At 40.6% G+C, this 27,815-nt stretch overlaps 2 protein-coding genes across 3 annotated transcripts in view; both read right to left on the minus strand.

The window, feature by feature from the left end:
- Positions 1-5,960: 5,960 nt before the first annotated feature.
- Positions 5,961-18,526, minus strand: matk (megakaryocyte-associated tyrosine kinase). The gene is made up of 12 exons (XM_075485359.1): positions 17,945-18,526; positions 16,874-16,987; positions 16,663-16,778; positions 15,560-15,779; positions 13,690-13,783; positions 13,488-13,553; positions 13,259-13,358; positions 12,981-13,065; positions 12,311-12,384; positions 11,971-12,166; positions 10,644-10,730; positions 5,961-7,943 (listed from the first exon to the last, which is right to left on the minus strand). The coding sequence occupies exons 2-12, from the start codon at positions 16,985-16,987 to the stop codon at positions 7,716-7,718; spliced, it is 1,380 nt and encodes a 459-aa protein (XP_075341474.1). The 5' UTR covers positions 17,945-18,526; the 3' UTR covers positions 5,961-7,715.
- Positions 18,527-18,617: 91 nt separating this feature from the next.
- The window catches only part of zfr2 (zinc finger RNA binding protein 2), a 29,562-nt gene continuing 20,364 nt past the window's right edge, over positions 18,618-27,815 (minus strand). For both annotated transcript variants that reach the window (XM_075485358.1, XM_075485356.1), the window contains exons 14-19: positions 25,496-25,670; positions 22,566-22,654; positions 21,194-21,289; positions 20,873-20,984; positions 20,269-20,366; positions 18,618-20,184 (exon numbers count right to left, since the gene is read on the minus strand). In XM_075485358.1, the coding sequence (XP_075341473.1) occupies positions 20,011-20,184; positions 20,269-20,366; positions 20,873-20,984; positions 21,194-21,289; positions 22,566-22,654; positions 25,496-25,670 (744 nt within the window). In that variant the 3' untranslated portion in view covers positions 18,618-20,010. The remainder of the gene's footprint in view (positions 20,185-20,268; positions 20,367-20,872; positions 20,985-21,193; positions 21,290-22,565; positions 22,655-25,495; positions 25,671-27,815) is intronic.

Consider the following 27,815-nt stretch of genomic DNA (forward strand, 5'->3'; position numbering starts at 1 on the left):
CTTCAAATTAATTTAACTTTTAACAAAGCAGACAAAATAAACAGTTTGCAAATCCTATTAAAGGTTTGTTTGAATGCATAAACGCCTCACTGTATAATGGATCGTACATGGACGCTGGACATATGCTTCGCCCCTCTTGAATAAATGTGACCCCTATAAGACACCTGCCATGTAAATAACCTGCATGTGCCACTGTTATTGAGAAGCTTACTTTAGCTACTCTTGTGTTGTGATGGTAAATTCTATGTCTCTTAGCACTGCTTGAGAGACCCCCACAACAGGCTTTCCAGTCTGCATTAACCATTTGCCTCACCCAGACACAATAAATGTTTTTGATTATTTCTCTATTTGTTTCTTAAACACATCGAGACCATCGATGCAGAAGAAAATAAAAACTTGGCTGGCCGGCAGAAAAAGAGAGGTCTCTATTTCATTTCTCATCAGAGGTAATAGGAAGGAAAGAAAAACTTCAACGACATTTAGCATTCAGTTGCTGTTTCCAAACACAAACACTGTTCCATCGCTGATTTGCACATTACAAACTACTTGATTAGGGTGATCAAAGCTGTTTAAAGTGATCAAATACAAGGCGAGGTGATTAATGATAGGAAATGGCTAAAAATTATCAGAATTATTCCTTTCCTGGATTCTTTTCTTTTTTTTTGTTCACACGATATTTCTAACAAATTATGTATGAACTTTGCATACTTTATATACTCTATTATGGGTCAATTGTACGAGTCTAAACTTCTTTTAAATTATTTTTCTATTCTTATCAGTGAAATGTAATATTAACATTGTGATATATATATTTTCAGCTATTTTATTGGTTTTATTATTTCACATTGTCTGTGTGGATCTTTGTGTCTGAAATTAAGGTCGATGTTGATAATAATCTGTTTGTTTGTCGAGAACTTAGTTTTTTCTTTGCAAATTTCCATTCTTAAGGAGGCATAGGGCTGTATGTGGCTGATTTTACTAGAAATGATGCCGGGTAATCAGACTAAGAGCTGTCAGTGGATGTGGTGGAGAAGAGCCAGACAGTCAAACTTCATTCAGAACAGGATACATTATCTTTTAAGGGCCCAAGCAGGGACAAAGTGATGACACTCACCACCCATCGTTGCCCCCTTGATTCATGTTATTGATGATACATTTAATTAAAGTACATTGAATTATACCTCTAATTTCGCAATTAGTTCCGTTTCAATCCTAAGGTGGAGGAGAATGCCTTACAGGAAAACAGTGCTGGAGTCTGGAGGCCTTCTGATTACTCTGAAAAAACAAATAAATAAAAACACACAAACCAGATGATGGTGAACATTTGTGGAGACACCATTAAAACCACCATAGAAATGGAAATAAAACTTTGAAGTAAATCCACATGAAAAAGAACATGAGATCACTGTATTACACCATCATATTCTATTATAAAACAATACCTGATGTCTACGGCAAGGGACAACTGAATTAATTTTTTTTTTAAATCCTCTAACATGTGTTTTATGTTCATAATAAATTATAAAAAAAAAAAAAATGGGTCATAGGAGGACAGGACAGCTTTTTTATTTATTTTTTTTAACATACAACAAAGTGCTTCATAATTCATGCTTCTTAATTACTTGTTAAAAGGGACCTGATGGAAAGCAGTATACCGCACAACACTTTACAGCTAAAAACATCTCAGGATCAAAGCCAAAACAACCTTTCCACTGATATGACTGTACTGCTCTGCTAGATTTAAAACTGAGAAGCCGCAAGTTACCAAATATATAGTAACACATTAACTAGATACTTCAGAGCCATATTCATTTTGTACCTTTTTTTTATTTGAAAGGGATTTTCTCTGCTCTCTGAATTAACTTAAATGTCACAGATGAACAAACCTGTCACAGGTGGTCTGAGAACCCCAGTGCAAAACACTGAGATGAGACCGGCTTAGTCTTTCCAAGTGATTCTATTTTTAAGAGTGATCTTGGCAAGTGGCAGATTTCCAAGATGCAGAATTTGGTAGATGGGGATCAGGCTGGAGATCCAAAGTCTGCAGAAACAGAGGCAGGCCACGTATCCTGGAGGCAGAAAAGAGATCCAGGTTAGCTGAGGTCAGTCAATGTTCAGAGCTATGAGGTCCCTGTTTAACCAAAAGCAGTAGCTGTGTCCGCATCCTCGGCACAAAGCTGAGCTTATTCATTGTGTGTTGTTCTCATCCGAGGACTGCCCCTTGTCACCGATCCTGTTTGTGGTTCTCATGGACAGGGACTTAAGGCATAGTCAAGGAGAGAGGTTGCCTCGTTTGGAAACTTCAGGGTTGCATCTCTGCCATTTGCTGATGATGTTGTTCTGCTGGCTTCTGAAGCAGAAGTGATGAAAGTCAGCCCCTTCCAATCTAAGGCCATGGCTCTCAACTTGAGATGGGTGGAGGGCTTCCTCCTGGTCAGGGATGAGACTCTACCTCAAATGAAGGACTTGAAGTAAGTCGGGATCATGTTCACAAGTGGATGAGATAAACAGACGGATCCAGGATACGTCAGCAACAATTAGGGTGCAGAGAGCTGAGCCAAAGGGGAACCATTCGATTTACTGACCTGTCTTAGTTCCAGCCCTTACCTTTGGTCACAGCCCTTACCTTTAGTTTCCCTCAGAGGGAGGCTGGGCTTAGCCTTAGTATAGGGTGAGGAGCTCGAGCATCCGGATGGAGTTTAGAGGACAGCCGCTACTCCTCCACATTAAGGTGGTTCCCCCTCGCCTCCCTTCAGAGGTTTTCAGGGCACATCAAACTAAGGGGGCACGGGGCCAGACCCAGAACATGCTAGAGAGATTATGATTCACTTTAATTCAATTCAATTCAGTTTTCAAATCAAGGCAATTGATATATATGGTCCCATTCAAGCCAATCCCAATCCTGTTCATTGTAATCCAATTATAATCCAATGAGACTTAATAAAGTAAAAATCTAAATGGAGTCAAATATCCTTTACACTGTGTCCATTCCTGTAATCACTGACAAGGAAGAAGATCGCTCGCTAGTGAGCAGAATCAGACGTGGAGAGCGTGATAAAACCCATGTACATCTGACTTTTCAGTACTCAGTAATAATGGGATAAAAATGTATCATTTCTTTATTGTTATACATTAGGTGCGTTTCCAGTGAACCAGACTCCTGTTATCTAAAGTTTCCCTTTAATATCTAAATGATATAAATCAATAGAATGAACTATTCCACTTAAACAATTCCAACAATTTTCCATTCAAAGTGCAATAAAACCTTGCTGGAATTAAGATGCATCTCATTCAGTATGCATTATTTTCTCCTTTTTTTGGGGGGGGGGTAATTGAGTCAGTCAGTACCTGTCAGACAAGCACCTTCACTGTCAGACTCAGACCACGAGACAGACAGTTGCTCTTAGCCTTATTTTGATAATTGAATTACAGCAACTTACCAGCAGGTAAACCTTCACACTAAACTGCAGGAGCATGTGTAGTCTCATTTGTCGTGTTAATTGATATAATGACCGTCGCACGGAAAGCTGCCTGCTCTTATTTCACAGTAACAGTTGATTTTCTTGTAAATTGATATTGATATCTTTGACTAAACGCAGTGTAACATGCACCTTTACTTAAATTTCACTAAGTTAAAACTGTTAACTCTTGTATGTGCAGTGTGTGAGCACTTTTATTAACCCGTCAAATTAAAAAATTATGAAAGTAATCTTTTTTTCTCACTTGAAAGGAAGGTCGGGAATGGCCGTTAGTGACTGGGGTCAAGAGAAATTTTAGAGCCGATGAATTATTGGGCTCCCTAAACCTTTTGATCACACTCAACCAATACGGGGCCCTTAAAACAACTGACAGAGGAAATGAATTAGATGCTTACAGATTCGTACAAAACAGGGACAGTAATGTCATGAACTATTATCAGTGTTTCAGGGTGGCAGTTTATAGCAGTTAAGGACAGCCACGGAAGACAATATAAGATCTGGAAAAACTGGAGAGAGATTGCATTAAGGTTTAGATGACACAGATGTATCGTTCCCCATTCAACAGCTGGGTCTACATGTGAGAAAGCCTGTCCTGTCCCCTTAACAACTGAAAATGCACAGTAACATCTGAACCAGAGTAGATGAAAAGACACTTTGGCGTCTGTACGTATGAGGTGGAAATATTTTGTGGTTCTTTCTGTTCTTTCTCACAGATTCAAATCGGACGACTTGTTACACGAAAAGCTCATTTACTATCTAAAGCTGTTAGATATTCAATTCCCAGTCCAGTGCTTCAGCACAGAAAAAGCCAAGCAAAGCTCTATTATTAAGGGCCGTATTCCACTTATGGGAGGTCCTGTGCTTGTGCGAGCTGCCCCACTATCATGGCTTAATGGAGTACTTAATGCAAGTTAGCCATCGTTAATTCCACTTATGTCTTTCTGACTTTTTACAAATCCAAGTGTCTGGCCTGACAAAGGTCCACAGTCACTTTAAACAGCTTGATTATAACTGTATGGTCTTAGATTTTTAAGGTTTTGAGAAGATTAGGGGAGATAATGAAATTTGTCAAGTAAATGAGGTGGTTTCTCAAATACGTCCACAACTGTGAATGCTGACAAACATAATTGTTGAATATAAAGCAACAGCACTTTCGGGACTTGTGATGGGTTGGTCCACTAATGGTTTACAGTCATAAAAACTAAAAGCCATTATGGTTAGTAATCTTAATGCAAATCACACTCAAGTCCACAAAAATGTTTCATCATACATCTTAGGATCTTGTCTGCAAGTTATACGGTTTAATTATTTCTTTAGATATAGGTAAGTAGTTGTCCAGAGATGAGCCGTTACTCTGATGATACACCTAACAGGAAGTTCATCTTATGTCTAATACCTATATTAGCTCAGACAGCTGGGCTGCTGCTTTGGTTCTAACCTCATCTGAACTAAGCAAAATCTACTTAAACCATACCAAGATAAACCCTTTAGGTAAGGCCAAACCACCCCATGTCATTCTGCTGCCCAGACTGCCAGGTGCAGCAGCAGCAAGAGCTCAACTTGGACTGGAACAAGCATTGACAGAAAGCTAATTGTGCATTTACACAAAGCAATGTGAGATAATGCGCACCGACATTATGCTGTGCACATGTAGCGGTTTAAAGGCAAAACAACTGAGTTGTGCAGTCTCTAAGTAAAGGCAGTTGCTGGTTTGTTGTTTCCAGATCAAACACAGAATTTTCCACTTAAATATGAGGATATTGACACAAATCTAAACTACTAATTCGTTGAATGATTTTCTTGTTCTTGTTGTTGTTTTTATCAGATGATTGTCTGAAAACTAAACTTTAAATATAAAAAAAACCAAGCCTCCAGTGGCTGCAGCACAGGTCAGTTGGAGCATTAACGCAAGAGAGTCAATATCTGTCTATCAGTAACAGGCCCCAGCAGGTTATTATCTGCAGGATTTATAGAAATAAGTAACCTTTAACCACTTTAAAGAGATCTAATTTTCTCAAAATACAGGTGTTTCTGATAACACAGTTTACAGAGCAACAGCTCTTCCATGCAGAGATTTGATATATAAGGTAATTGTCGAACTGACTGTTTGGCCGCCGATGTCCAGTGTCCTCTGAAGACATTAGTAGGTGAAAACAACAGGTGATAGGTCATTGTTTGTTGATGCATGCTGAAGCCTCAACAGATAAGCTTTTTTCTAAGTCTTAGTAGAGGGTGAACCTTAAGGCATTAGACCCTCTGAAAAAAGCATCTCCGGACACTGACAGATGGGTGAGGGCTTTTGTTCTGATGTAGTGCACAAACAAGAGCGAAGAGATGCCCGCTGACATTTATTACCATCTTCAACGAATCAAGCCCATTTTTACAATCTAATTTTTTTTTTTTAAACTTTTTATTATGTATTTTTTATTTATTATGTCTGGTTCTTTATAAATCCCTGTGCAGGAAATTGCTGCTCATCCCTTTAGAGGTTTCAGAGAAACACAGAGCAGATTGAACAAATCATGGTGGACCTTGTTCTCACTGTATTATAACAAGAGACGGAGGATCAAGCCTCAATGTGTGCCCCATCTCTTGGGACACTGACAAATACCAGGCTTACGTAGACTTAGGTCAAATGACATCTTTAATTTGGTCTTGTGACATGACAACAATTGTACGAAAGAGGCTTAATTTTGTGGGGAGATTTGAAGTTCAAATATTTTTGGCATTACCAGGAAAATGAACATATTCTGTCCAAAAAAAAATTACAGTTGACAATCAAACACAGTAGGAACAAGTCTTATGTGTACTGCAATAAAACAGAATATGGGAGAGAAACATCTTTATTCCAAAATGTTTTCCTCAAGATTAGAAAAGCACAAACATAGTCTGTACCTGCAAAGGCCTAAGATGTCCCAAGAGGATGGTGGATAACAGAAATCACTCATATAATCTCTAAATCCTAATAAAAAGGGAGGAGAAAGTAATAATAAATGCTGTATTTCCCCATGATTTAGTCTTATGAAAGAAATGACATTTGAATGAATTGAATCAAAGTCTGCCCCATGTATTCCGATGAGTGGAGCTTAATGGGCAAAAAGACAAAAAGCAGCATTTTGGTTTCTAGAAAATACAAATAAATCCCTAAGATGATCTTTATCCAGGGATATTCATGGAGACCAAAAACGAAGGTCTGCAAAGTCTCTGCATTTAAAGAACTGTCAAACCCTCTTCATGCTTTACTGCACACAACAAAAAGCAGTTGTTTCAATTTCTTCTTCTTCTTCTGTATTTTGTCCCGTATGATTCTCTTATTTACAATATCTTTCCCTGAGATGAATATGAATAACTTTTAAATCCAGTCGTCTCTCTGAGATATGCGGAAGGTTTCCTTTGGCGTCTGCAGTCCCGAGGCCTCAGTTGGAGGCTGGAAGGGTGGTGGGATAAGACACCCCGGTTTGATTCCCATATTTTCTTTCACTTTGTTTTGCCATGAACATTCAGGATCCCTGTGAGACCTGTTCATTCAGGTGAACCAGCAAAGATATTTAACTTCAGGCACCAAAATAAAGATCTACTTGGAGAGTCAGTATGAGCTAGACAGGAGATCCAGGACTGTTGAGCAGCTAGAATCATAAATAAGGCAGAAAAGAGTGAACAATCTTCTCCCAAAGGTCCAGTAACTGGTTCTTTTCAGATATCAGGCATTTACAGATTGCTGATAACCCTTTAAAAGTACTGGGTAAACATGACCCATCCCAAACTTTTTTAGACTTTTTGTTGCCGTTTTGCTGCCATAAAATTCAGTTGATATTTTTCATGAAATATTCAAATGTTTCTCATTCAACATTTAAAATGTTTATTGTAAATAAATTATTGGTTTATTATTGGTATTCTTTTTTTTTTTTTTGGAATTGTAGTTGTAGGTGAGGTGTCAAATGTGACATCACCCATTGTTTAAATCCACTTTATACGTACGGCCAAAAAGGACTTTACAGAGTGGACATGAGATCTCTGTGCTATCTGGCACCAGGACGAAGTTACATGAACAATATAAGTCACCTCCCCTGATCAGTGACTGATCAGTGTATGATACACTGTTCAGGAGTTCACTTTCAGGACCAAAAACCAGCCCACCAAAATCTGATTTAGTTCTTGACCCTGGCTGCAGGACAGTCTCTAAAATGAGAGCATCACAACATGTGCTCAAGCAAACGAAGAGCTTGGTGGGTAAGTTTAGCACTTATTTCCAGAAATGATTCCTTCCCGATGCTCCACTTTAGGGCTTGGGCTCAGTTTACCCATTTCTCTTTCAAGTTTTTCTCTCAGTTTGGGGAAGCCGGGTCTTCTGCGAGGCTCCTGCTCCCAGCAAAGTCTCATCAGGGAGTAAACACTGGGGGAACAGTCCTCTGGAGCCTCCATGCGATAGCCCCCCTCTACTTTCTCCTTCACTTCTTTCAGAGACTATAGCACAAGAGAAAGAAGAATTCATAATTAAAAAAAAAAGATAATCTGAGCATTTATCGTGCAATACTTCTCATTTTGAGCCAAAATCTAAGAGAAGTCAACAGGGAGCTCATTAAGCTGGTAATACCTCGACTAGAATGAATTTATATACTTAAATGTTTGAGAAAATACATTGATTCTTTAATGTTGTAGATGGCTGAAGGACCCCTGGTCACCTTTTGTGTAAAACAGAAAAAACGTGCTAATCATGGGAGTGAAAGCTCTTGTCTACAGCCCCAGTTTCCACAGTGTACTTTGACCGATCAGGTGATGGGTAAAAAGAATGACAGCATTCAGGAAAAACAGTTCTATTTTCATGAGATTGGATGGGACACCACCCACAAGCATCATGCAGATGTGTTTCAAGCTGATATCATCAAGAAGAGGAAGAAAGAAAAAATACTAACCCACAAATGAACAATTTGTGGTTCAGTATTTTTCTGTAGAAGAGAACTGATGAGAAGTTTGTAAATCAGCTGACAGGTCACATGCTCACAAAAAAAAGCATAAAAATACCTCTTTATGATTGTTCATCTCTGATTCACTGATGAGTCAACTACATAGCTGTATACAACATAGAAACAATTGTACATGAAACGGTACTTTTCTAAAATCTCTCAGCTCCTCCACTGCTGTTTGCAGATGTGTTGCTGCTCTTACTTTATATAACATAAAACGCACAGGTAGTAAATCACACACACAAACACACACACACACACACACACACACACAGTCAAGTTTCCATCACTTCAGCCTAACTTCAACATATCCTAACTTTAAAACGTATAAAGTATGTATGTTCATAGACACTTGCTATTTCTACATGGACAAACATTTCTTTAGTTTCATTCAAATGAATCAGATCACAGATTCAAACCAAAGTGTTTATATGAATACTGAATAAAGATAACTGAAAAGTTGAGGGTTTACATGCTGCAAAACCTTTGATCGGTATTAAACTCTTTTGACATACAAAAGTGGGCCTGGCTGTTAATCTGCCACAAATATGATGAAAGAAGAAAATTGTGTTTTCCCAACTTTGTTCGCAAAGCTCATGGGCCTTCTCCTGCTGTCTATAAAGAAGTGGCGAGTGGAAGTGCAATCTGATCTAACTGATGTGTTTGCATGAAGCATTTTTAGTCTGACTGGACTGTGAATCTCATTAAAAGTGGTCCATGTTAACACCGGTACTGATTATATCTGTAACGAACTGACCATAGTTTGACATACGGACCTCTTGCCGCCCAGCCATATAGTAGGTTTTCAGCCGGTTTTGTCCTCTTTGTGTCAAGTTCCTTCTCAGCCAGAAATTAACATATTAAGATCCAGGGTTTAATTAAGGAGAATAGAAACTTGACCCTAATAAATCAACTGTGTGAATGTTAAACTGGCAGTAATTAGAGGGTGATCATCTGCATTTAAAAGGACATCAACTGAAGTATGGTGCAAAAGTGACAATGAGGCTGTCTGGAACCAACTGTCCCCTTTGTCTAATGCCACCTGATCCTCCTGATCCTTAACTGAACTTATGGTCAAAATGCCTTCGTAGTAAGGGGGGGGCACAGCTCACCTGAAGAATACTGCTGTGACAAACAAATCTAAGTAGCAGTCTTTTCTCCCCTGTTAGCAGCAACACGTTCAAGACCACATCTGAATTTAACTTCTTTTCACGTCTGGTCTAACAAAGGCAAACAGTGACTTCCTGGCCCAAAAAAGATCAGCTAAAAAAAATCATCTGTGTAGCTGAGTTTTTCCTGCATGTTGTCTGAGTTCCTTTTCCCTTGGTTACAACCCTCATAACACCACAACTGTTCATTTTCATGCTTAAATATATGTGTCAACTGGTAAGTTGAATGGAGGATTTTGTCAAATGTTTCTGTTTCTTATGTGAAGCTGAGCTAATTAGTTGCTGACTGCTGCTTCATATTTACGAAACAGATCTGAGACAAGCATTAAAACTCAATTACATGATGCACAAAAAAAGAAAAATTTCTTCGCACATTGCTGCAACTTGAGCCCAAATTCAGAAGATATTCTTAGGGTTGTTGGATCGATGCATTGATGAATGATGTTATGATTTCCATAACACAAGAACTTTCAAACTTCTCTACTTGTCTGACTGGTGGCCACATATTTTCAGGAAAACACAAGCAAGAAATGAAAAGGGGAAATGATTCTAGGCCATGTTGTTTGTGTGTATTCTCACAATGATGTTCGATGGAAAAATTCTCTCCGTGTTGTCTGACTGGCGCTTTGTTCTTAAGAACAACTGTATGTGCAGTCGACTCTTCCTCTTCCAGGTTGCTGTGTTTTGTACCCCACGGTCCATCTCTTGGGCAGTGATTGGCTCTAGCCCCACGCTTATGTGTCACTCATCAACACCTCTCCCACCAACTGCCTCAGAGTAGCATCAAGCATGCGAGATATTCAGACCAGGACCGGGAGTCATCTGCGTGCCTCACAGATCATGACTTTGGATCTTTCAACTGCCAAGTTGTCTCAGACCTGGGCCACTTTGTCTGCGACCTCCAACATTTGTTTTAAACTCGTGCAGCGTCATAGAGGCTTAACATGTCTATATTTCACAATAGTGCTCAATGACACACCCTTATAAATGCACTCACATTCACATAAAAAGCCAGAGCAGGTGCTACATACCATCTTAGGGTAAGGCTGGCGACCAAATGAGAAGATCTCCCATAGAAGAACACCATAACTCCAAACATCTGACTTTGTGGAGAATTTCTGCAGTGTATGGAACAAATATGCATGTATGAGCTTGGTTAAAACATTTCTGTCAGTTTGAATTATAATATTCTTGTCCTATGACCCATTAGAAGAGTGTGGCCATGTATTACTCTGCAGAGACACCCCTCTCTGCTGGTATTCTCCTTGTTGTTGTTGGGAGGGGATTGTTGCATTTGGGGTGCTTGTTTTCCAAGTGATTTGTATAAATATGCAGAAGTGTGGATGTGAAAACACTGTAAGAAAAAAAGGTTGTAAACCCCCCGCCCCCCCAAAAAAGTAACAGTATGTATTTATGAATTGAAGAACATCTTTCTAATTTGATACATTTATAAGTTGTAATGAATCCAATAAGTAGCTTAACTCTGACTTCCTGATTAATTAAAGATTTAAATAGAAACACAAGTCAGCTTATGCCAGCAGAGCCCAGCTTGACAATTCTTTGTGATTACAAGGGACTGATCCGTTAAACTATCAATGGAGAAATGTTCAAGTTCATAAACCAGGAATAATAGAGGCCTTGTTGTCATTAAGTACCAAAAATAACGTGCTGAATCATAATAAAAACTATTTGTGTCATGATTTGTTTTTTTTGTTTCTCGGTTTATTAAGATCCTGTTTTTTCTCTTTCGTTTATTTTCTTTCGGTTTTCTTGTTCATTGCTTATAAATCCTTCTACTTTTGTGACTGATTGATATGACTGTTATATGATAAATGTGACTGACCTTGTTTTTTTTTTGTTCCATATCCTTGTTTGAATTTCAGGGCCCCTTCTCATGTTTTTCCCATTTCAGTTTTGCTTTCTGTCCCTGTCACTCACCTGCTCCTAGTTATCCTCCCTCCACGTACCAGTTTTTTTTATGCTCCCTGCTAGATCCTCATATGTTGTGTAGACCATGTTTTCCATGTTTTGCCTTACATTCTGGGCTTTTTGTGTTTTTTTGGACTTCCTTTTTTTTTTGGAGCCTTTGGTTTTATTTTGAAGTGTTATAAAGAAGTTTATATTATCCGTTCATTTGCCAATCAAGACACAATATTCAATGTGTAAGCATGAACTATGAATGAATTACAACAATCCAGCTGTAACTAAACAAGCGCACTTTTACCACTTGAAATTAGACGTTAGATAATTAAGCTGAAATGACTATTGATTATTGACAAGTAGAAAAAAATCTGTAAATGAAAAGCAGGATGTAAAACTATAGACGACAAAAAAGTACAACAAGTTTCTTAAACATACCTCCTTCTTCAGAGATTCAGGTGCGGTCCATTTGACCGGGAGCTTGGCTTTGTCTGACTCCTTTGAGTCCACCTTGGTCAGGCCGAAGTCGCTGACCTTGGCCACTTTGTCGTCTGAGACCAAGACATTACGAGCTGCCAAATCTCTGTGAACCAGCTTCTTTGACTCCAGATACTCCATCCCTTCACACACATCACTGAATACAGACATGTATACGGTAATAAGACAATAGAATGAAAGAGTGTTTAGTCTGTCACTAATTATTATGTACCAACCCACACATGCTACAGATCCTCCCTACAAAACACTATCAAAACAACATTTTGAAGTTCAGACTCACAGAGCAAAGCGGAGCAGCTGAACAGAGTTTATAACTGAACGTCCTCTTGTCCTGAGAAAGTTAACAAGGTTTCCCTGCAATACACAAACAGGTTGTGTTAAACATGGAGGGGTGTTTTTCAAAACGTCACCTAAAGACACAATATTACCAACATGAGGTTCAAAACGAAGCTGTAATTTGGCGACTCCAAGTGGCAGCAAGACAATTTATTAATTGTTCATCAGTAATTACCCACAATTAGCAAAGCAGGCAAAGATGGCCTCGCCAGTTCACACATGCTTAAAACAAAATGGGCTTTCTCATGAGTTGCTGGTGATCACGAAGCTGCATTAAAAAGCTTTAACCCTTGGTGCTCGGCTCCGCTTTCTGTTTAAATCCCACATGTCCACAAAGTTTGAAGGCAGGAACGCCGAACGCTTTGCTGATTCTTCTCACAAGAAAGCCCATCAACTACACCACTCACCAGTGTCTCATCTTATCGCCATGATTTGATCAAATTAGCTGGACATGTGACTCTGGCCATGTCTTATTTTCTGCTTCACTGTGTTATCTACAGTCATGCTCATTCATATTGTTATTTTCATTGTGTTGCCGTTATTTACTTCATAGATCATATTGCCTGCTATGTATTAACTGTTATTTAAAATCCATTCATAAATGATGACTGTACCTTAGTCATGAGCTCTGTGACAATGTGAAGCCCTTTATGAAGGATGACGCCCAACAACCGCACCAAGTTTTTATGCTGCAGCTTCCTGTGACAAGAAAATCCAATGAGTCAGGACTAAAAAAAAAACAGTTAGATATATCAGTACATTGAAGCTAACATGATCATAAGCAGCTGTTTTTTCTCCATTTAGCAAAGTAATTGAATGTGTGTGTAATCTGCGGTCAACTGACGTCTTTTCCTTGATGGTGTTTCACGATAATTTAAATGTCGTCACTCACGTCATCACTGCGGTCTCCTGCAGGAAGGCCTGAGCTGTGACATCACATTTAATGATCTTCACTGCCACCCTCTGGCCCATGTACTGTCCCTCATAAACAGCTGAGGGTTGAATATGAATGTTTCATTATAAACGAAGGTACAAGAATAAGCTGATAGAGGGGAATGCAAATGTTACCAGGTGTCACCAAACATTTGTAAAAGGAAGAACAGATAAAAAACACTGCTCACCACCAAACTCCCCTTCTCCGATGTTTTCTCCCAGTGAGAGGTTTGCAATGTCCAGCAGCCACCCAGCTGGAGCAAAACAACAAATTGATTACCATTTCGGTTTTGCAAACTAAAACCATCTGTGACGCTTTGGCAAGAAGTTTTTTGGTTCATCTCAGCACTGTTGTGCAGACACGGAGGCGCTACCTGATACTGAGCTTACCTTTAGACAGTTCCAGCTCAGCTGACTTAGCTCCTTGCTTCTGTTTGGGCTTCATAAGAGTTGTAGCGATGGAGCCTTTGTTCTTCGAGTAGAACTGCAAAGAAGGAAACAAAAAGTAAGCTTGTCACACTTTTCTATCTATTGCTCCACAATTTCACGAATGTATACAAAGTAATAAGTACATTCGATTATTTTTCTCTTTTGACAGAGTTTTTTCTCCACAAAACTAAATTATATATATATTAAAATGTGGTCAGGACTGTGGTTTGACAAAAAAAAAAGTATAAATCTATATCAAACAACATGAGCCCCGATACTCCATAAAGTCAGTTTTACATCTTTGCTCTACAACACCAGAATAAACCTATATCCAACTGTACCATGGAATTTGAGTTACCGCTAATTCATTGTGACTCATTAAGTCAGCCTTGTTTGCCACTATCCTTCAGTTTCCTCACAGAATTTAGTCAGCTAGTACAAAGTGACTCATCTCAAAGTCACTCGTCTGCAGCTCACTGATAGTATGTGTCCGCCATCTCTGTCGAGGCAATCTGCAAACGTCAGTGCGGCAAAGTTTCCCAAGCACCCTCCATGCGCACAAGCTAAATACAGATAAACCGTAAAAGGGCAGCTTTTCATGAATTTCCCTGTCTCTGCTTGTATCAGATTTCCTTCCGTCCGCTACACTCATGGATGCTCCAGCTGACAAACATCTTGACTGCAAACAGAGCTGAAATGAGTTTTTCTGTGCTGCCGCAAAGCCTTGAAAACTGTCAATGTCCACATATGCCTTTTAAGAGAACAGTGATGTACAGAGTTTGATAATCATCGGCAGTCAAATCTCCCCACGACATGTGCAATAGGTGTTTTTTCCATTTGTCCAAAGTGTAATAGTATCATATCCTATGATTAGAAACTGTGAGAAGGTATAATATATCACCAGGTAGTTGTTTTCTGTGGAAAACAATCTAGCTGTCTGTAGGTGTTCAAGCAAGTTTATAGTAAGTATATAGTAACAGGACGACACTCGAACCGGCAGTCTCCTGCATGAGGGCTCACAGATTATCCCTTTCCATCACCCCCTCTTTTCTCATTGTAAGCATTTGTGGCCAATTCAACACTGATGAAATGTTGAAAGTGGACCCTAACCCTAGCCCCACCACACAGGAAGCCATATGGAGATGTTTGCTGATACATCTAAACTTAAGCTGCTACTTGTACGTAAGCTGAGCAGTCTTTGAGCCCCTACTGTCGAACTTCTCCAGTTTGCTCTCAAGCTATTTCTGTACCCAGTGAGGTTGAAATTTGATGCTTAAAATGCCACGTAATTTAGTTCATACATCCCACACAGGATTTTTTTTTAGAGGTGATTCGGAACCTTTTCCTATCCGGCCACAAAGGGTCAATGTTGTGACAAGATTTTGTGGTGATCAGATACGGGAAAAATTAGAAGTGACATCCACATGAGCCCCATCATGTGTTTGATGCTTTTCAGTACATGTTAACATGATAAAAGGATAAACATTGTTTAACAGAGCTGCCAACACAGCTGTGACTTCTTTGTCTTGCTCACTCAGATTGTTTACTTCAAAGGATTTTTCAGAGGCAACAGCTGGTGCAAATTCATCATCTCACAATAAAAGAACATTCAGGATCCAAACATTAAACTATTGCCTTTTGACTTGTGTTTATCAGCGGATTCTCAAATAAATCCCCTTCACTTTGCATCAGGCTTGAAAACATCTAAATGGGATATTCACAAACAGTACATATCTCTTCTAGATATAGACTTATAGACTGCAGTAGTGTTAATCAAACAAGTCGGCTTGATCTTTAACGCTGATTCTTCCGTTCACCTCAGTTCTCCTACCTCTATCATGTCGATAAGGTTGTAGAAATACTGTCTGTTGTCGATGGTCAGCTTGTTGTCCTGGTAAATCACCCGGTAATGGACGACCCCTCCAGAGATGCTAACACACAGGACGTAGTCCCCGGGATGCCGGATACTTTCTCGCACTAGGAACAGGCCGTCTTCAGCCGGCTGCAGCTTGCACACCGCCTCTGGACCAGAGATCTTCCCGTGAAACCAGCTAATGAAAGACATCACAGGACAAGTCACATCTACACAGTCATACTGGTGAAAATGAACCTATCCTTGTAAAGTGATAACAAAAAAGAGAAACAGGTACATTTTTGAAGAATGATACATCTTTGTGTGCCATTCTTTTGTCACTAAAGCAGGCAAACCTGTTTTTGTAACAATAACAACAATAATGATAATATTAATAGATCTTTAACCTGGAAATGTTTGTATCCACCATACACAAAGAAAGATATGTGGCAGTATGAGGTGGAAACATATGATCTACCATATCGTTCAATATATTTTTAGATTGATAAAAAATTGTCGTTGACTTTTTCCTTTTAAGTCAACATGGCGTTTCCATGTTAATTGGTGACATAAGCAACGTCCTGCTTGCTCTGCACAATCCCACCTCAGCCACCTGTGCACCAACCTGAACCTGCTTATGTGACCTGTGAACCTCTAAACCTGTAAGCTTCCAAACCTCTGCTCTCTGGTTGCGTTCTCTTGCAAAAACAACGTAGATGACCTCGTTTTAGGACCAAAGTTTATGATGTCAGTTACCTTTCTACTCATTGGTAATTCATCCAAGGTAGTCACAGCCCCCTTCTTCTTCCAGCTGTTACTGGACCTAAAGAGTTTATTTGCCATTTATTTTCTACAACTGGCAGAAGTGAACGCACTCAGCTGTTCAGCCTTAGGCCTCCAAAAATGGGAAGTTAGAACGATTAGTCCCAAGACAGTGTTTGTTTGAGCATCCATGTGGTGTGGTCACGAGAAAAGGTTGTAAAAGTTGACCGGTGGCTGTGCGTGTGATCTCTTTTAAGACACGAGAGTCCTAAAGACATGTGCTCATGATCATTTCAGTTGAGGAGGACAGGGAGACTCACGGCATGAGGCTGAGGCTGGGGTCGACTCGTAGAGCCTCTCTCTCGCGCACATTGGCGGAGTTAATGAGTCCCTCCTCTCCTGTGGTGTTGTTCCTGGCTCTGTAATATCCCTTCCTCTAGAAAAGAGCAAAGTACTTCTCCATTACAGAGTGTAAACAAACCTCTTTACAGCCCTACAGCTTCTGTAAAATGTAACAATGAGTCACTGTACCGTGCTTGGGTCAACAATAGTGAGAATGTCTCCTTTGTGGTACACAATCTCTCCAGGTCTTGCTTTCCTGTTGTCATTCTTGGCTACACACTGAGTACCGGCATCCCAACTCATCTGTGGAGAGAAAAAAATAAGATAATGGGAAAGATCACAGAAGAGCCATCAGCCCTGTGACTTCAGTCAGGGTTTCAACTTCGAGACAACTGGTCATATCAACCATTTCATTTTTAAGGAAGCTGTTTTCAGCAGGAAGTTCATCACCTTGACATCCCAAATACAGAAAGGCTACACCATGTAAAATATGAACATAAACAGAGAGCAATAGTTTCAACTATCATAAACCAACATGTTTTTCACAACAGAACTTAAAAAAGATCAAATATTTTTCCTATATTTGATCTACAATTTCTTTTTCACAACTGATTTCACATACAGAAGAAGAGGTCTGTGGTTGAAAAAATGCAACTTTCTGTGCTGTCAGTTATTGGGGCAGCAGCATCAGATCGAGTGAAGACTGAAAGAGACTGCACAAACTGATAAGGAGGAGCCCCCACAGCTGACAGCGGAAACAACAGCCCTGCACAAGCTTCAACTCAACACACATATTAAACAACGTAGTGGTTTCATTCAGAGGCTTCTTCACTTCCAATGAAATGTGGACCGGTACAAGAGGTCATTTCTGCCCACTGCCATAGCTTCACATATTCACTCCATAATAACTACTTTATTATATATCTTAATTCTAGTATTCTCTTCAGGCAAATATCACTTGACCTGAGGTGAAAATGAAGGGGATGTGGGTAGTTTAAAAACGATGTTAGGCAAAAAAATAGACCATTCCACATATACCACAGCACAAAAGCTGGTTTCAGAGCAGGCTTATTTTTAAACTTCCCTCCTACTACTGTCAGTGTATAGGGGGTCATTTTTATTCACTTTTTCCTTTTCTCTCTTTCTTTTTTTAAATTATTCTATAACATGAACATTCAACTTTAAGTGACGAATATTTAAAATAAATAAATAAATCTGGATTCAGAGCTCCAGAAACTATCTGTAGAGCTCGCTACCCACCTTTACTCTCAGCAGGGCTGGACGCTGGACGACACGCGAAGCTCTGTGTCTTTGCAATAATAAAGGGCACCCAAATATACAGCAGAGGACAACTGAGGACGTAATCAGACAGCTTTACATCTGGCTGCTCGTATCGCAGATGATGGGTGACCTGACAGCTTCCTCAGTCCGGTCGGCATGAATGTTTCAGTACCCGCGGCTGTTTGGAGACACGCTGACTGGCTCGCTTCAGCGCAGCTGGGGGACTGAACTGAAAACACGAGCAGAGGCTACTTTAAAAGTCCCGGCAGCGGTTCCCAGATGTCAGACAGAGAAGTCGGCTTGCTAGACCCGGTTTCCAGCTTGCGTAAATTCCATGCTGTATGCTGCTTCCATAGACTCGGTCTGGTGTGTCCGCTGCGCTGGCCTGCGAACCACTTCCTCAGTGTTGAGAAAAGTGTGGCTCATATTCTGTGAAAACCCCCAAGACGTGACGCTGTGGGCGATATCAAATCCTCTCTTCATCAGAAAAGAAGAGAAAGAAAGAAAGAAAGAAAGAAAGAAAGAACGAAAGAACGAAAGAAAGAAAGAAAGAAAGAAAGAAAGAAAGAAAGAAAGAAAAGCCCTTCCTCGTTGCTCATCAAGTGTTTAATTGACGCAGCTTTGCAGGGACAAATTAAACCAGTAGACAAAATGGTTTAGGTGTGTTTTAATATCTCCCCTTAGTATGAGGCAACACCACAAAGACATTCAAATAATAGGACAGCAACGTTCACACTTCCTGTTTACACAATACAAAATAGACTGCAACGTCCTTCTGAAATATAATAAGCAATACTCATAGATGAGGCTCTTGGTAAACGATTATGCAACTAAAAAAAAAAAAAAAACGCACAGTAATTTTCTCTCGTCAGCTTTTAGGCTGGAGTTGTGCAACTCTTCCCTACCTGCCTTACAACTCTGTTAAATGAGACCTTTACAATACTCACCACACAAAAACAACAGCTTATATGTTCCCCCTTACTCAGTCTCCTGGAGTACGCAACATGAGGGAAGAAAGTCATCTTCTGAACGTTACAGCAGATATTCAGTCTTATTTTTCTAACTAAACTTTCTCTCCTCCAGTAAGCATCCTTCGGAAGAAAAAAAAAAGGTTACACGCAAAATTATTCAAAAGATAAAACTATGGCTGCATACATTGTCATCTCTTAAGTGCTTTGTTCCCTCAGCGTGTCACTGTGCAATACAAGACCTCTCTCTTCAGACAGATTCTCTTTTAAGTGTGACCCTTCACAATTAAAATTAAAAATTTAAAAAAATTAAAAACTGGGGGGAGTTCCTGTGTGAAGATGTCCCGGCTTATTTCAGTTTTGCCTTGTTTTGAAGGCGTGATGTAGAGCCTTTGGTTCGAGTTCAAAATGACATTTCATGTAATTTCAGATTATCCTATTATTTCTGACATGTAACCTGTAGGCACAATGAGCACCGCAGTCCTGTATGCATGTAGCTCCAAAAGAGTCTTCTCTGACCTCTCTTACAATTTCAAAGCCCTCGTCTTTTTCAGCAGCATCATTAGTTCAGCGAGTCCTCTGGGCCTGGATGGTAAAACCGAGGAGGCTCAAAGATTCAGCTTATGCTTCAACGAGAAACACTGAAAATAAAACTTAAAGTGCTCATCTTTCGACCGTATCGGAGGCTTTTATATGACACAAAACAGTAGTGGTGAATATTGCAAATAAAAAGAAAAGGGGTGGCCAGCAGTTAATGTGCCGTTATACTGATGTGGAATGACACAATCAGTAACTTTCATGATTTCTTTTTTTTTCACTGAGCCAATTAACTCAAGCATTTTAGAATGCAATTCATCTGCATGAAATCACTACATGGGAGAAGGAATTGCAGAACAGATCCTCAAACATCAGCCCACAAACCTCTTGTTTTAAGGGTAGACATGTAACATGTAGAGTCAAAGTTATATTTATGTGTATAGCTGTGTGTTAAGATTGTTTCCAAAATAAGAAAAGTTTAAAGTAGTGACATTCTACCAGTCTCTAAACTAGCAAACTCCTCTGCTCTGGATGCAGAGGTCAAGCAGTCGCTTCTTCTTCCTTCTTGTCTTTCTTGCCCTCCCCCTCGCCTTCACCCGTGTCGCTGATGTCCCGTCTACGTTTGCGGTTGCGCGCACTGGCCTTGGACGACGGCAACAAATCCATGCCCAGAACATAGGGAATCTGACGGAATGCAAGCAGCCGGAGAGCATGCTGGAACCAGAGAAAAAACAAACAATGAGCTGTGAGCAAGGCATGCTTTTATTCAGCAGAACCAAGCGTGCTGCGTATGGGTACCTGTGCACTGGCAGTTATGTCCTCCCGGGCTTGAAGCTTCATGCTTTCTAAAGCATCCGTTTGCTCCTTCTCACAGGGATCCATCAGACCTGGTCCGTCTGCATATAGAGGAGAGAAAACAGGATTTAGCGCGACACAAAAAGCAAATCAGAGTTTGTCTGTTTTTGTACTTTGTACTGCTTACATCCGTGGCTGGAGGCGGGGCTGAAGAGACCAACTGAAATGTTGTAACTGCTATGTTTAAAAATCCAGAACCAGTGTGGTGTTTAGTCTAAAAACTGAGGTGCGATGTTGTAGTGACACTGAAGCGGCAACAGAAAAACACGAGTTGGCGTCATGTCATTTTTTTTGGCTTTTCAAAGTTTTAACAACTCATCTGTGGATGCTGCCCAATGTGTGGCACAGAGCTGCATTCACAATGTCAGTAGCTACATTTATTAACATTGTTGGCTGGAGTTTGTAGATCTTGCTCAAAGCAGTGTGCGCTCATAAATCCTAGTGAGCGTTTGGAAACCCCCTTGATGTAACAAACCTTCTGTACGAGTCATTTGTTTACATGTTGATCTATTCGTGACTTATTTAATGAACATTATATCTGAATGACCTGGCAGCAGGATGCCTGTAGAGATGCACTCCAGGACCCTGCGCATGGCCTCCCCTGGGCTGAGTGGGCTTGTGGCACTGCTGATCACCTTCTCCACCAGCAGCTCCATCGCCTGCAGAAAGAAACACGCTGAATGGAATTCATTCATACGCTCACGCGCCATCAGCTCTTGCCACTCATATATATTTGATTAACAATCCATCATATACTTATTGTGTTTATGTTGTCTCAAAGACAGCCCAAGGTATAGATAAACATACAGGGTCAGACTTTAAGTTTAATATCATCAGATGACGTGTAGCATACAAGTGAAGCACTTACCCAACTGGGCATTTTCCCCCAGGTAGGAACACGCTGACATAAATCTCTTAACACCCGGATGATGATCACACAAGACTGCAGTCCATTCGCACGAGCCTTCAGAGATTAAGAAACAAGTTCCATTAAGATAAAATAAAGGACTTCTGTCACTATCAGACCAGCTGTAGAAGAGTCTACTCATAGCTAAAACCTACACTATATTGCCAAAAGTATTCACTCACCCTTCCAAATAATTAAATTCCACCTAAGTTCCAATCACTTCCATGAACACAGGTGTATAAAACATTTGGGAAAGAATGGGTCACTCTCAGGAGCTCAGTGAATTCCAGCGTGGTGCCGTGATGGGATGCCACCTGTGCAACAAGTCCAGTGGTGAAATTTCCTCTCTACTAAATATTCCACAGTCAACTGTCAGTGGTTTTAGAACAAAGTGGAAGCGATTGGGAACAACTGCAACTCAGCCACGAAGTTGTAGGCCACGTAAAATGACAGAGCGGGGTCAGCGGATGCTGAGGCGCATAGTGCGCAGAGGTCGCCAACGTTCTGCAGAGTCAATCGCTACAGACCTCCAAACTTCATGTGGCCTTCAGATTAGCTCAAGAACAGTGCGTAGAGAGCTTCATGGAATGGGTTTCCATGGCCGAGCAGCTGCATCACCAAGAGCAATGCAAAGCGTCGGATGCAGCGGTGTAAAGCACGCCGCCACTGGACTCTAGAGCAGTGGAGATGCGTTCTCTGGAGTGACGAATCACGCTTCTCCATTTGGCAATCTGATGGATGAGTCTGGGTTTGGCGGTTGCCAGGGGAACGGTACTCGTCTGAATGCATTGTGCCAAGTGTAAAGTTTGGTGGAGGGGAGATTATGGTGTGGGGTTGTTGTTCAGGTTGTTTTTCATACCAAGAGATTTTGAACAATTTCATGCTCCCAACTTCCTGGAAACAGTTTGGGGATGGCCCCTTCCTGTTCCAACATGACTGCGCACCAGTGCCCAAACAAGGTCCATAAAGACATGGATGAGCGAGTTCGGTGTGGAAGAAGAGTTTGACTGGCCTGCACAGAGTCCTGACCTCAACCTAATAGAACACCTTTGGATTTGGATTTGGCTGGATTAAGAATGGGATGTCACTTAAGTTCATGTGTGTAAAGGCAGATGAGCAAATACATTTGGCAATATAGTGTATTTCAATGAGTAGAGGTTCTGTGCAGATTGCAATACAATTTGTGCACTTTTATGTCAATAGCCAGAGTGCTGTAACTAACAACAGTAATTAGCAAGAAGACATTTCTCTTGATGTGCTTTGAAGTGTCATAAAAGAGGATAGCCAGCAGAGATCGTCACATCAATGACGGATTCTGTCCAACAAGTTTTACCTGGAACCATTTGGCGTGACGGAGAGCTGCCAGATATTCCAAACATTTCTTCTTGTTCAGCAGATCAGGAGGATCCTTCTCATCCTCATCTGTTGGAGATGGAATATACTGACATATGACTTACATCAAGCAAATGCATAACCCACATGATGACTATGACACATCAGCAAGTGTTGGCAACCGAGTGTGTACAGTCACTGATCAGGGAGAAGATTAACACTGGACGTTCCTGTGTGCCACCTGAGCAGACACTTCCTTCAACCCTTAAATAATCTGAGGGGTTTGCATTAGTTTGGTAAGAAACATAATGAGGGGAGAGGATGAAATAGGAGCACAGGCATCGAAGAAAGAGGAACATAATGTTTCTGATTTACAGTTTATGAGTGAAACAAGTAGTAAAACAAAGCCCCAAAGTGTACTTTGGAGGGGGAGGGTTAGAGGCACATGTGAAAAAGAAGGAAATCCCAAGGCATTCAGAGAGAAGTGTGGTCACATTTTAGTTCTGTTTTTAGTTTAAGAATTGGTCTCCTGTCATCTTCTCATCTATTTTTGGTTTGATATCCCTCTCTCAGGGAAAGACATTTTGACTTTTTAAAACACAGCTGCGTCTGATAAAATTATTAAAATCTTAGCTCATGGTCACTTAGTTGAAGATTCATATAATTGATCATAGCGTTTGTTTATATTATTTAATATTATTTAATATTCCCAGATTCCCAATTTCCCAGAATGCCAAGTGAAGACATTAAAGAATATCTTCTATTGTCTGTTGTGCAGCGAAGCGTGCTTATATCCCGCTTCCTTCTCACTTGACGGGCATTACATTAGCTGCAGCCTCCTCCAGCAGGGCGAGATGCACCGACACGCTGCAAAAACTGCCCAAAGATGATCTAATAAACACAACAAGGAGACCAAAGCGTCCAAAGTCCCCACATACACAACTGATTGAGCATAAATAAAAAGCCCCAGGTTGAGCTGGATCCACAGAGATCCCAACCGGCAACTTAAAAGACTCATAAGATCTGCTGCCAATGTCCCAGTGCACGACTCCTGGACACCTCCAGGGGTTTAGTTTCAAAGCCCTGATGGCCGTACAAAGGAGTCTTGTACAATATTAAGCAGGTCTTTTTTACGTTGTTGCTCATCAGTATATTTAGTTTACTTCTAAAAACAAATCTGGTCTTTCCTGAGATACAGATCTGAGAGAGATATCGTTTGGTGTTTTATCCAGGAAACAAATCATTTGTGCTCTTTTACAAATAAGCTCCCTTAACATCATCGTGTAAAAAGACTGTTAATAAAGTCAAATACTTTCATGCTTTGAGTGTTGTGCATTTCCTTCTTTTCCACATTTGACTTGGCACAAGGCGAGTAACAAAAACTGACAAAAGATGTATTTGATGATGAAATTTAAACTGGAAAAACGTAAGTTACATCCCTGGTGAGAATGAATTAATCAACTGGGGGTTGGAAATAATTTAATTCTATACCACATCCTTTAAAACTGGATCTGTATCGAGGATCCCTTTTCCAGCTCGTGTCTCATTGTTTTAGGACAACATCAAAAACCAATCTATACAAGTGAAGTAAGATCTGCTTAATTTAATTAGCGGTACAAAAAAATAAAATAAAATCAGCTGTATTAGATGTTTATCAAACTGGAACAAAAATACAGACCGAATCAGAAGACAGCGCTATTTCAAAAGATCAGCCTTGGGGGTTTTCACACTTCCATGTTCCAGAGAAGTGTAGCAAAAAATAGTTGAAATGAGCTTTTTTTTTTTTTTTTTTTTTTTTTTTTAAACAGTGGCCAATGTTTTGAAGTCTACACTATCATACCACTTAGAATCAAAGAACCACGTTTATCACACTTGTCAGAGCTGGGAGCTTTGACTCGGCAGCAGTTCAGTCCCTCTGATAACAATGAATGAGAGGATGCTCCCGCTATGAAAAGCTTGATAAACAGGGGTGAAGTGGCTGTTTCACGTTTTCTCCTCTCAGTGGTATGTGTGTCAGTGAGGTCTTTGAGCCTTTGGCTTGCCAGGGTCTGTTGATACAGAATGGGGCACTGATCAACAAACCCAAACAAAACTTAAAAAAAAAAAAAAAAAAAATTAAAAAAAGGAGGGGGGAATAAATTAATCACAGACAACAATCAGAAAACATTTCTGCCATGTTTTCAAATGGAAAGAAAATAACAAAAAACATCAAAATGTTGACAATTACTGAAGCAGGCGGAGGAGTGGTTGGGGGAAGTAATGACTGTGGAGTCATTCGTTTCAACCACATATTATGTAAGTGTCGATCATTGTGACGCGATCAAAACAGCACTCCATCACCTCATCATCAATAATGCCGGAATGGGAGAATGGGAAGTTGCTGGACCTCAAAAATCCCCTCGTAGGTACCATTACAAAAAGGCACCGGGAGGCAAAACGGCTAAATCTAGAAAAGAGGATATCTGCAAAAACAACGTTATCATTTGAAGCATTTTCATCCCTGGGCATTATCTGAACAGTGATCAACTGTCATCACGGCTTTCAAAAGGTTTTATGTGAGCGTGTGTTCATGAAATAAACACACGCCCTTGTGGCACAGAAAGGTCGGAGAGCCCGGCTTTTGATTCCCATTGTTTTGAAGAGAAAATAAAGAAATAGGGGATTTTTTTTCTTTGTTTTTTTTAGCTGCAAAAAATGGAAAAATGAAAAGAGTAGGACAAATGAATGCGTGATTTAATTCTTACAAGTTAAACAATAAAATAAATACAGAATGTGGGCTACATTAAAGTCCCACCTAGAGTTTTTATCTATTTATTCATTTGTTACTAACAGGTGGAAGGGTGGAGTAAGGGGTAAAAATATAGATATAAGTGTATAGCACACACCACTAACATTTGGTCGTCTGGTACTGAAAGCTTTGGCTTCTCTAACCTTTCTCAGCCGCTTTTCCTCCTGCCTGCTTGTCCTTCTCAGCAGCAGGGTCCTCCCTCATCAGCGGCGAGGTGAGAGAAATGGTCACCTGCATTTTGGGCTCCTTGCTCGAAAATATCACGATGTTCGCCTCCTCTGGGTGAGCCTGCACCTCATACTGATCTTCAGAAAATGTCTGCCGGTTAAAAGGACACTTGGGATTACTCACTACAGAGGAGCAGGGGCGTAGGGGTAAAAAAACAGCCTTGTTTGGTGAGGTTGCAGAGCAATACTGCTATTCTATCTTTAAACTCTTTCAGGCCATTGGGATTTAGTTACTTTATCAAACAAGGCACTGAGACTGAAAGCAAATCTCAATAATTGGTCATGAATAATGTCATTGCAATTTTAAAATTTAGAAAATGAAAGGGGTAATTAATGAAAAAAAAGGTTCCATCTCACTCTGTAGGATTCAGGTGTCATAACCAGGCAGTAAATCTAAAGATCAGTGAAAAGCACTTTCAATGAAACATTCATACAGCTACAGCCAGATGGATAAAGAGTGTGGAATTACACCACATCACACCCTCGTGTCCCACGTCTGCCTTACTCTGAAAGCATAGTAAAACTAAAAATCAGTGTGAGCTTTTCTCTGCAGCCCAGAGACAGTTTCATCATTTGTGAACATGTAAAAATCTCTCCAAAAGCCTCACAGTTGTCTCAAGAGGGCAAGTCTTTATGGACACGCTAGACATTTTCTGTCAACAGTGGATAGAAAATACAGTGGGGCTTTAAAATTTTACTCAGGATTTCATTCTAATAGTCAATACCTGTACATATATGATTTCACTCATTATTATACAGTATACTGTACAACATAAGTGAGAGCAGCCCCGTGCGACATCACTTAGATGTGAAATAATTAAGAACTGTTTAACTTTATAGCAAATCAGGTTACTTTCATAACCTTGGTTCTCAGAGTAGTATAAATGAGATGTGTCACCATGGGATATGCCCCACCTGCATATTCCTCAGAAGCCTTTTCTCATTACACCATCCTGATTGGCTGATGATCGTGATGCCCAAGCCTGCGCCATGCAGCTGCATGGATAAGATAAGCACCTCAACTCGCTTCACCCCAGCAAGACAGGTTGTCTGGTGAGACATGTCACTCATGCTCCTCTGAGAACCTAAAGTTCTCATTCATAGCACTCATTATGACATCTCACTATGGGATACAGAGACTCCTGAATTGTCAGACAAGCTTATTTCAAGCAAACACCAGCACTCAAGAGGCAGCCGTCTTCTCCAAAAAGGGCCCAGGATGCAGCCAGGCCATGACTGGAGTGAGCAGGTGATTGTCTTGCCCATATGGGGTTGGCAACTCCTTCAAAAGCCCCTTGTTCTGTCTAAATACGCGTGCAGAGAGCAAATAGGACATAACAAATGAAGCCGCCGTTCTTCAAGCAGAGAAGGTGGTGGAGAGAATGCCACAAAGATAATGGGTGAGTATGAGACCACCACCTTAGACACAAAAGCAGGGTTGAGTTTCAGTGAAACTCACACATCCCCAGGAGAAAACTGTGTGCAGGAAGGATGGAGTGCGTGAACATCACTGACACGCTTCATAGATGCCAAAGCCAGCAGCAACACCGTCTTCATAGACAGCTGTTTGAGGTCAATGTCACCTAGCGGCTCAAAGGGAGGCACGGACAGACCACCCAGCAACTGTGGAGAAAGCCTTCTGTTTGTCAATTAAATCCTGAAGGAATGACAAAAATCACACCAAAATCACACTGAAAGGGTTGTGTCCCTCTCTGAGGCACCTCATTTACAGCTATAAAGACACTTAGTGGAGGATGCTCTAACGCTCTGAATAGTATTGATCACACTCAGAAGCAGCCCAACTGTGCTTAGATTGTACCACTCACGGGGCAGGCCTATAGAGCATGGCGTTCTGGGTGAAATATCGTTGGCACTCGCCTCCAACAGCATGTCCCTGTGAAGCGGGAGCTGCCATAGTTGTCTGCACAGAAGCTGATAAATCTCTGCCAGCCACGGCATTCCTGCCCAGTGCTCGCCATGATGCACAGGGTCCAGTCTGAGGGATGCCACCCACCGCTGAAAATCTCTCTTGTGTAAGCGGCCGAGTCGGATTACTAGAATGGTGGACGTCATCAACCCCCGTAATCAAAGGCACAGCCTGAAAGGAACACATTCGTGCTGACGAAAATACTCAAGACGAGCTCCTGAAGGTTCTCACTCTCTCAGCAGATAGACGGGTCGTGAAGTCCAGAGCCAACCCCTGGAAGACAATATTATGTACTGGGGATAACATTCT

This window comes from Odontesthes bonariensis, chromosome 15, assembly GCF_027942865.1.
Source record: "Odontesthes bonariensis isolate fOdoBon6 chromosome 15, fOdoBon6.hap1, whole genome shotgun sequence".
Taxonomy (NCBI): Eukaryota; Metazoa; Chordata; class Actinopteri; order Atheriniformes; family Atherinopsidae; genus Odontesthes; species Odontesthes bonariensis.